Consider the following 9,661-nt stretch of genomic DNA (forward strand, 5'->3'; position numbering starts at 1 on the left):
TCATTGATCATAGCTAGGTATCTACTTGTCTTCGGCGCGACGTTCAGAAACAGAAAATGGTGAATGAAGATATTAATTTTTAATCGGAAGGTAATCGGAAATGGAATGAGGGTGTCGGCTGCGGTGCAATCGGAAAAACCTCGCTCGGATCAGGAGAGGGATAAAGGAGAAAGGGGAGGGAGGGGTCAGCCGACCAGCAGCTAACGATATTAGCTCGCCTCTGCGGTAATGAGAGTCGGACTATGTTGCAATTCTTTAAGTTTTGTATCCATTTTATATTTCTAAACTTTATTTTCAGACTATTCTTCAGACGCGAATGGATTGAACATTTATTTAACCTTCGTTCCTTACTTGGACATTCCATTATTTTTGTACACGGGCACGACCCCACTGCAGCTGACGGTAGGCGGAGAGGTCCAGAGTGTCGACTGCCGAGAGATGTTTGTTTATCGCCAGTCGGCACTATGCCAGTCTGTTCAAAACCGGATGTATAGGTAACGTTCCAACACTCAAAGCACAAGACAAGCGATGTAATTAATTTATTATGGCGGCCGTGTGTCAGTAGTCGAGCGCGCAGAAGAGCGCGACGCCGCGCTTGATCCAGTGCGGCTGCGGCTTGTGCGTGGGGAGCTCGATGGTCATGACGTAGTTGGTGGAGTGTCCGGTGGTGGACAGCGTGCCCGCGCGCACCAGCGTCTTGTACGCGGGGCACATGTACACGCCCTTTTTTTTATTTATTATTTATATTTAATCTTGACAACATGAAAAGAGATATTGTAGTGGAATGTATTTTTTTTTAGATAATTTTTCATAGCGTCTCGCTGAACTCCACCACTTGAAGTGCCACTGACCATCTTTAATTACAGTACTTTTAGTGGCCGATGTGTTGGCAGCATACCTACAAACTTAGAGAGTATCATGCCTTTTTTTCATTTTTCGGGAGAAGGGGAGAGGTGTATCACACGCATATTTCGTCGGCTATATTAAGTCCCACGTAAATACAAGAGCGGGCCTATTACCACTTACCGAGCACGTTCTAGAGTCCAGGCTGATGCTAAGTAGTAATACCCAATACCACTTTACTTGACCCGGGATTCGAATCCGGACATCAGGTCAGTCGTCGTTGTACGCAATAAGTAAACTTAAGCTACCGAGATAGTCGGCTGCAAAGCTATTAGCTTGTAAGAAATAAAAATAAAATAAGGGCTGAATAATTTAACTAAAAGTATTTTGTACTTCTGGTAATTTTAAGGGAATAATAGAACATATGCTGTGACCTTGTGCCCCTGCTCGGGCTTCATGTAGATGATGGCCATCTCGGTGTGCAGCTCCTTGGGGCGGCTCTCCTCGAGCGTCATGTCGCCCGAGTTCCAGCGCGCGCCCTCGAGGAACAGGCCGCGCACGCAGCAGCCGTCCTCCGGCTTCTTCAGCGGCGCGCTCGCCAGCGGCTGCACCACCGCCGACACATTAGCGCTACACTACGCGCTACACGCCGCCGACACGTCACTAGTATCGACTCCAAATACCGAAACCAATTAGTAGTATAGTAACGGAGCGTAAGGTTTTGACTGATCCATAAATTAATTCCAAAAATACAAAGGCCCTATTTCAACAAAAAACAAGCGCCACACCCCAAACTACTAGTATAAATGGCAAAATAAGATGTGCCAAAGTTTTAATTATTAAAAGTTTTTATTTTAGTCATTTTATCACCTTCCTTAAGTGCTCTAGCGCCCTCCCTACGCTGCGACACTAGCTGATTACGACTTTAAAAGTGCGATATTAAAAAATATTTACAATTTTATTTCAAACAAACATCTAAACAATAAAATGAAAACTTGTTCCAACTTTCTCATTATGCGTAAGAAAGATAAGGTTACACTTAGCGGCAGTCAGCTCTTTAATGAATTCTCAGAACCGGTTCAATAGACTTAAACATTAACCCTACACAATACTACATATGTACATACATACGTTCAAAGCGCTATATTTATTTAAAAAAAACCTTTTATATTTGAAACTTTTAAATACATCCAACAGGCCGAGATAATTGTGGCGACTAGCGAGGTATAATCATATCTCGTCAGTCGATGCTCTAGACTCCAGTGTAACTGTCAGATGCAGTGGAGTCATTTTACACGAGTACGTATGTGAAAACAAAACTGATATTTTTCTATTTCAATACCTCAAATGCGTAGGAGATGGTGTCGATGGCGATGACGTGTTTCCTGGCGTAGTTCTGGAGCGCGCCGGTGAGGAACGCCTGCGGGAAGTAGAAGCCCGAGATCCAGAACACCTTGGGGATGCCGGTGTCCGCCCAGCCCTGCATGAACTGCACGCGCAGGCACAGGTCCTTCACCCACGCCGCTGTGCCGACAATACGCAAGAATCAAATTATACTGGACGATTGAATAATTTTATAGCATAGGAAATAACGTTGTCGACTATCATCAAAATTAAAACTATCTGATTGATGCACCAAATAACTCAAAACCAAAACATTAAGTGTACTTATAAATATATTTTAGCATCTAATAAAAATAATACAGCAGAAAAAGATTGCAAACAAAACTTATTATGACAATTTTGATTACCCTGGTGGGACTCGAACCCACAATCCCCGGCTTAGGAGGCCGATGCCTTATCCATTAGGCCACAGGGGCTATGAAGGCAGCGGTTCAAATCAATCGTCAATTGCACAAAATACTATACTAAACTATTGTTCTTTAAAAATGAGAGCAGTTTACATAAGACACCAATTCCTTCTTCAAAAAATCAACTAGAAATTAGATTGGCCTGGATATAAACAAATGACACTCAGCCATAAATAAAGCATGCAGACCGAGGAGCAGAACTAGCAGTAACAGTATGCAGATGTTACTGCTAGTACGTATGTTATGTATCGGCGCCGCTCTCAGAGGCTCAAACTAGCTTCCAACCAAATTATTACTCACTGTATCTTACAATTACAAGCCGTAGTAACAACACGTCGCCTAAGTAAATAACGGTGATACTATCCAATTCACACGATGTAACATTAACAATTTTTATAACAAAAATACGGCAAACGAGTGAATTACTTAGTAAAAGATATTAAAAATGAATAAAGGCACGGTTGTAAGGGTTTTATATTTACCCAACAAAACACCTACACAAAGTTTTTACTGCGTTTGTTTTTTCCCGAAACAGTCACACTACCGCGGTTGAACGTTTTTTTTTTTTTTTTTTTTTTTTTTTTGGTTTCGCGGAGAAAGTCCCTTATTACTACCGCCCAGCCTTCGTGGGGGGTGACTGAGCGGTTATGCTGGGGTAACCGTGCCTTACGGCCCGGCGTTGAGCCGCCCGGATTTGATGACGACCTTGGGGCGACCGCCGGGCCGAGTCCCTAACCCTATGTACAACTAACCTATGCACGGCCTACCAGCTAAAACTCCGCGGTGGCCCTCTTCGGCGCATTAGGGACGGCTGCGGGCTTCCTCTGACGTTGAAGTGTCTAGTCTGCGACCGCAGCCGCCCCTGCGCGGTGCCGCCTTGCGGCCCGTCTCCTATGGGTGGGGGGCTCAGAAGCCCCCGCGCACCGAAGGACGCCCTCGGCGTCTACGGCAGCATGAGGCCAACTACACACTGCCGTCCATCCACCACAATGTGCTAAGCATGCACAACCTACACCAGCGGCCGACAGCCCCCTGCTGCCCGCCGGCGACCCCCCGATGGCCCCTATTAGTCGCCTTTTACGACAGGCAGGGGATACCGTGGTGGAATTCTCCAAACGCCCCCAGTCCACAGGGCGGTACCGCGGTTGAACTGGGATTTGTATACATAAAAGTACCTAAAACGTATGTATATTTCTACAATGTTAGTTGTCTAATGTAAAGCGGTGTCCAGCGTATACTGACCAAGCGGCTTGAGCGATGGGTACGCCTTGGAGCTCCACATGAGCGGCACGGCGTTGCGCGCCATGCTGTTGGCCATGCTCTCCAGCGCCTCCGACATCACCACCAGACCCTTCAGCGCCTTCAGCAGGTCCCTGCACACAGAACAACCTTCTGCTATTTCTTTACGTACCACGGAAAAGTGACTCCACTACACTTGATGGTAAGTGGAGTGGGGGTCCAATAGAATGTCGACTGACGAGAGATGATTACTTCTCGACAGTCGACACAAATGTGTCGGGCTGTTGGAACTGAATATACACAAGCTGATCCAGGAACGCAACACCCTTACGTAATTATCACTACATAGTATAAAACAAAGCGGCTTTCTCTGTCCCTATGTATGCTTAAATCTTTAAAACTACGTAACGGATTTTGATGCGTTTTTTAATAGATAGAGTGATTCAAGAGGAAGGTTTATATGTATAATAATAATATCCATTAAATAGTGGAAAAATACTGTTATTTTGTTATGTTATACCCGTGCGAAGCCAGAGCGGGCCGCTATGTTTTTATATACAATATTCATAGTTTTTCTGTAGTGTATTTAGTATCAGCATTGCACCCGTGCGAAGCCGGGGCGGGTCGCTAGTTTACTAATATGTGCCACTGTTTTATTAACGTTAGACAAGAAATATATCGTGTCTAAAAGACTGCATTATTAAAGTTTGCTTGATGTAGACTACACTGCATATACGAACTTGTTGAAAGAAAACGTCACATATTTGAAAATATAATCTTGTATCTCTTGAAAATAATTATCGCGTTATTCTCGTTTAACTTGAGCGAAATGTTAAAATGATGTCACAACACGCAGTCGGCAGCTGTAACACCCGCGATTCGCGAACAAAGAATAATATTTATTTAATAAAAGCTCAAAGTATTGTAACTTATAAAAATGTAGATTGAAAAAGCTTTTGACAAATTACTTAAATATTTGTGTGATTTAACTTGCCAAGTATCATTTTATTGTAAACAATTTTATTTTAAACTTTGCGTACTTTTACGCTATAAATTGATTACATTGTAGGTATGTTAAGGAGCCATGAATAATTAATTCTATACTAGCCTAAGACTATGGCATAGAATTGCGACACTAGATTGTCTCTTTGATAGTTCTATAAAATGTAGTAAACATGTATTTGGTAAAAATAATAATTATTTTACACGTATCTATGAAACGAGCCTCTATTCACATTCCTGAGCCGAGTCAGACCTTTCATCTACTGTGATCCTAGTTCCGTATATTGAGTGGTTCATATTATTGTACAAGACTAATGGCACTCACCGTAGCGAGTTGTTGATGATGCCGAGCAGGCGGTTGTACCTGATCGCTTCTTGTATGAGCACCGTGTTCAACGACTCCTTGTACGACACTGGGTACCTGGTATCACATACTTTACAGTAAAATCTTCATTTAGACAATGGATGTACGGTTGTATTGTGTCGTGTTACATTGTAAATTAATTAGTGCGAGCGCCTCCGTCATCATAGAGATATTAACTTAATTGTATAGATTTGCTTACAGCGGCAACTGTTTAGTATTAGTTGCAAAAACAATTCTAAGCAAACATAGAATGCAAATAAATAAACACAATGTAAAAGTAAAAATAAAATCGATGGCCAACTTATAGTCTGATTCCCCTCGACGTGGGTGTACTAGTGTGAGTGTGAGTGTGAGTGGTGGTGTGGTGGTGTGGTTACGTGAGCGCGATGTGTCGCAGGTCGAGCGCGGGCGGCAGCTGCGCGAGCACGGCGTGCGCGGCGCGCTCGGTGGAGTGTATGTGTACAGTGACGTGTACAGTGACATGTACAGTGGCTGGTGGTGGTGCGGTGTAGTTACGTGAGCGCGATGTGTCGCAGGTCGAGCGCGGGCGGCAGCTGCGCGAGCACGGCGTGCGCGGCGCGCTCGGTGGAGTGTATGTGTACAGTGACGTGTACAGTGACATGTACAGTGGCTGGTGGTGGTGCGGTGTAGTTACGTGAGCGCGATGTGTCGCAGGTCGAGCGCGGGCGGCAGCTGCGCGAGCACGGCGTGCGCGGCGCGCTCGGTGGAGTGTATGTGTACAGTGACGTGTACAGTGACATGTACAGTGGCTGGTGGTGGTGCGGTGTAGTTACGTGAGCGCGATGTGTCGCAGGTCGAGCGCGGGCGGCAACTGCGCGAAGCACGGCGTGCGCGGCGCGCTCGGTGGAGTGTATGTGTACAGTGACGTGTACAGTGACATGTACAGTGGCTGGTGGTGGTGCGGTGTAGTTACGTGAGCGCGATGTGTCGCAGGTCGAGCGCGGGCGGCAGCTGCGCGAGCACAGCGTGCGCGGCGCGCTCGGTGGAGTGTATGTGTACAGTGACGTGTACAGTGACATGTACAGTGGCTGGTGGTGGTGCGGTGTAGTTACGTGAGCGCGATGTGTCGCAGGTCGAGCGCGGGCGGCAGCTGCGCGAGCACGGCGTGCGCGGCGCGCTCGGTGGAGTGTATGTGTACAGTGACGTGTACAGTGACATGTACAGTGGCTGGTGGTGGTGCGGTGTAGTTACGTGAGCGCGATGTGTCGCAGGTCGAGCGCGGGCGGCAGCTGCGCGAGCACGGCGTGCGCGGCGCGCTCGGTGGAGTGTATGTGTACAGTGACGTGTACAGTGACATGTACAGTGGCTGGTGGTGGTGCGGTGTAGTTACGTGAGCGCGATGTGTCGCAGGTCGAGCGCGGGCGGCAGCTGCGCGAGCACGGCGTGCGCGGCGCGCTCGGTGGAGTGTATGTGTACAGTGACGTGTACAGTGACATGTACAGTGGCTGGTGGTGGTGCGGTGTAGTTACGTGAGCGCGATGTGTCGCAGGTCGAGCGCGGGCGGCAGCTGCGCGAGCACGGCGTGCGCGGCGCGCTCGGTGGAGTGTATGTGTACAGTGACGTGTACAGTGACATGTACAGTGGCTGGTGGTGGTGCGGTGTAGTTACGTGAGCGCGATGTGTCGCAGGTCGAGCGCGGGCGGCAGCTGCGCGAGCACGGCGTGCGCGGCGCGCTCGGTGGAGTGTATGTGTACAGTGACGTGTACAGTGACATGTACAGTGGCTGGTGGTGGTGCGGTGTAGTTACGTGAGCGCGATGTGTCGCAGGTCGAGCGCGGGCGGCAGCTGCGCGAGCACGGCGTGCGCGGCGCGCTCGGTGGAGTGTATGTGTACAGTGACGTGTACAGTGACATGTACAGTGGCTGGTGGTGGTGCGGTGTAGTTACGTGAGCGCGATGTGTCGCAGGTCGAGCGCGGGCGGCAGCTGCGCGAGCACGGCGTGCGCGGCGCGCTCGGTGGAGTGTATGTGTACAGTGACGTGTACAGTGACATGTACAGTGGCTGGTGGTGGTGCGGTGTAGTTACGTGAGCGCGATGTGTCGCAGGTCGAGCGCGGGCGGCAGCTGCGCGAGCACGGCGTGCGCGGCGCGCTCGGTGGAGTGTATGTGTACAGTGACGTGTACAGTGACATGTACAGTGGCTGGTGGTGGTGCGGTGTAGTTACGTGAGCGCGATGTGTCGCAGGTCGAGCGCGGGCGGCAGCTGCGCGAGCACGGCGTGCGCGGCGCGCTCGGTGGAGTGTATGTGTACAGTGACGTGTACAGTGACATGTACAGTGGCTGGTGGTGGTGCGGTGTAGTTACGTGAGCGCGATGTGTCGCAGGTCGAGCGCGGGCGGCAGCTGCGCGAGCACGGCGTGCGCGGCGCGCTCGGTGGAGTGTATGTGTACAGTGACGTGTACAGTGACATGTACAGTGGCTGGTGGTGGTGCGGTGTAGTTACGTGAGCGCGATGTGTCGCAGGTCGAGCGCGGGCGGCAGCTGCGCGAGCACGGCGTGCGCGGCGCGCTCGGTGGAGTGTATGTGTACAGTGACGTGTACAGTGACATGTACAGTGGCTGGTGGTGGTGCGGTGTAGTTACGTGAGCGCGATGTGTCGCAGGTCGAGCGCGGGCGGCAGCTGCGCGAGCACGGCGTGCGCGGCGCGCTCGGTGGAGTGTATGTGTACAGTGACGTGTACAGTGACATGTACAGTGGCTGGTGGTGGTGCGGTGTAGTTACGTGAGCGCGATGTGTCGCAGGTCGAGCGCGGGCGGCAGCTGCGCGAGCACGGCGTGCGCGGCGCGCTCGGTGGAGTGTATGTGTACAGTGACGTGTACAGTGACATGTACAGTGGCTGGTGGTGGTGCGGTGTAGTTACGTGAGCGCGATGTGTCGCAGGTCGAGCGCGGGCGGCAGCTGCGCGAGCACGGCGTGCGCGGCGCGCTCGGTGGAGTGTATGTGTACAGTGACGTGTACAGTGACATGTACAGTGGCTGGTGGTGGTGCGGTGTAGTTACGTGAGCGCGATGTGTCGCAGGTCGAGCGCGGGCGGCAGCTGCGCGAGCACGGCGTGCGCGGCGCGCTCGGTGGAGTGTATGTGTACAGTGACGTGTACAGTGACATGTACAGTGGCTGGTGGTGGTGCGGTGTAGTTACGTGAGCGCGATGTGTCGCAGGTCGAGCGCGGGCGGCAGCTGCGCGAGCACGGCGTGCGCGGCGCGCTCGGTGGAGTGTATGTGTACAGTGACGTGTACAGTGACATGTACAGTGGCTGGTGGTGGTGCGGTGTAGTTACGTGAGCGCGATGTGTCGCAGGTCGAGCGCGGGCGGCAGCTGCGCGAGCACGGCGTGCGCGGCGCGCTCGGTGGAGTGTATGTGTACAGTGACGTGTACAGTGACATGTACAGTGGCTGGTGGTGGTGCGGTGTAGTTACGTGAGCGCGATGTGTCGCAGGTCGAGCGCGGGCGGCAGCTGCGCGAGCACGGCGTGCGCGGCGCGCTCGGTGGAGTGCTCGGCGCCCGCGCCGCCGCCGCCCGCCGCCTCGCGCGGCTGCAGCTCGCGCAGCGTGCCTGCAAGCAACCACACCTCACACACCGTGTAGCCAATACACGCTATAACTACCTAATACACTGGTCGTTGTAACCCTGCTATTGAAGAATGCCGACTTAAAATGGACATGTATGAGAAGTTAAAATCAAAAAGTATTCAATCTGATGAAAATATTTTTTTAATAGTTTATAGTTTTTAAACTTAACTTTTAAAGTTTTTAGGGTATTTGATTCTTTCCATATACTTACCACCAAAATAAATCTTTACATGTTGTTTTGTATAAAACGCCTGAATTAAGTACCATACTTTATCTTAAATCTCAACTCTTAGATTGCTAAATCAGCAGAATAATATAATATTTTGGTGATAAAAGTAGATCTACTTAAAATACTACTCCGATAAAATTGTGGCTATTAAATTGACACCAATTTAATATTTTAACATCCAAGCCCAACATTGTAAGGATTAGTATCAGTTTCGTTTGCGACATAAATTTGCCGTTGTAATAACAATAATGACTCACTGAGACACGTGTTGGTCTCCGACATGGCGTAGCTGATGTTGGCGTTGGTGTGCAGCCCGAACAGTGAGGGGTCGTCGTTGAGCGGCAGCGTGCGGATGTACCGCGTGTAGTCCTCCACTGACGATGACGCCGGTTGCTGCGGCACACACACACCATGTCGGTCCGAGGACAAGATCAGAGCACGAAGGCTATTCCACTACAGAGAGGCGTGAGACAGGGAGATGTTATATCTCCGAAACTGTTCACTGCCGCACTGGAAAACGCCTTCAGACTCTTGCAGTGGAAAAGATTCGGCATCAACATCAACTCACCTTCGATTTGCCGACG

The 9,661-nt window shown here is 50.2% G+C and overlaps 2 protein-coding genes and 1 non-coding gene across 3 annotated transcripts; all 3 read right to left on the minus strand.

Moving 5' to 3' along the window:
- Window positions 1-558: 558 nt before the first annotated feature.
- LOC119191503 (dynein heavy chain 1, axonemal-like) lies at window positions 559-6,299 on the minus strand. The gene is made up of 6 exons (XM_037445391.1): window positions 5,776-6,299; window positions 5,221-5,316; window positions 3,897-4,027; window positions 2,186-2,367; window positions 1,278-1,448; window positions 559-723 (listed from the first exon to the last, which is right to left on the minus strand). The coding sequence occupies exons 1-6, from the start codon at window positions 6,297-6,299 to the stop codon at window positions 559-561; spliced, it is 1,269 nt and encodes a 422-aa protein (XP_037301288.1).
- Trnar-ccu lies at window positions 2,588-2,663 on the minus strand. Its single transcript has one exon. It is a non-coding gene; the product is annotated as a tRNA-Arg (tRNA).
- LOC119191504 lies at window positions 6,107-9,583 on the minus strand. The gene is made up of 2 exons (XM_037445392.1): window positions 9,335-9,583; window positions 6,107-8,831 (listed from the first exon to the last, which is right to left on the minus strand). The coding sequence occupies exons 1-2, from the start codon at window positions 9,488-9,490 to the stop codon at window positions 8,553-8,555; spliced, it is 435 nt and encodes a 144-aa protein (XP_037301289.1). The 5' UTR covers window positions 9,491-9,583; the 3' UTR covers window positions 6,107-8,552.
- Window positions 9,584-9,661: the final 78 nt, after the last annotated feature.

The sequence above is a fragment of the Manduca sexta genome, unplaced genomic scaffold, assembly GCF_014839805.1.
Source record: "Manduca sexta isolate Smith_Timp_Sample1 unplaced genomic scaffold, JHU_Msex_v1.0 HiC_scaffold_1588, whole genome shotgun sequence".
Lineage (NCBI taxonomy): Eukaryota > Metazoa > Arthropoda > Insecta > Lepidoptera > Sphingidae > Manduca > Manduca sexta.

Coding starts and splice junctions, on each gene's coding strand:
- LOC119191503 (XM_037445391.1), bottom strand. CDS start 6,299: ATGTCACTGTACACGTCACTGTACACATACACTCCACCGAGCGCGCCG. Junction 5,317..5,775: donor CTGCGACACATCGCGCTCAC/GTAACTACACCG, acceptor ATGTGATACCAG/GTACCCAGTGTCGTACAAGG. Junction 4,028..5,220: donor ATCATCAACAACTCGCTACG/GTGAGTGCCATT, acceptor TTCTGTGTGCAG/GGACCTGCTGAAGGCGCTGA.
- LOC119191504 (XM_037445392.1), bottom strand. CDS start 9,490: ATGGTGTGTGTGTGCCGCAGCAACCGGCGTCATCGTCAGTGGAGGACT. Junction 8,832..9,334: donor GGAGACCAACACGTGTCTCA/GTGAGTCATTAT, acceptor GGTTGCTTGCAG/GCACGCTGCGCGAGCTGCAG.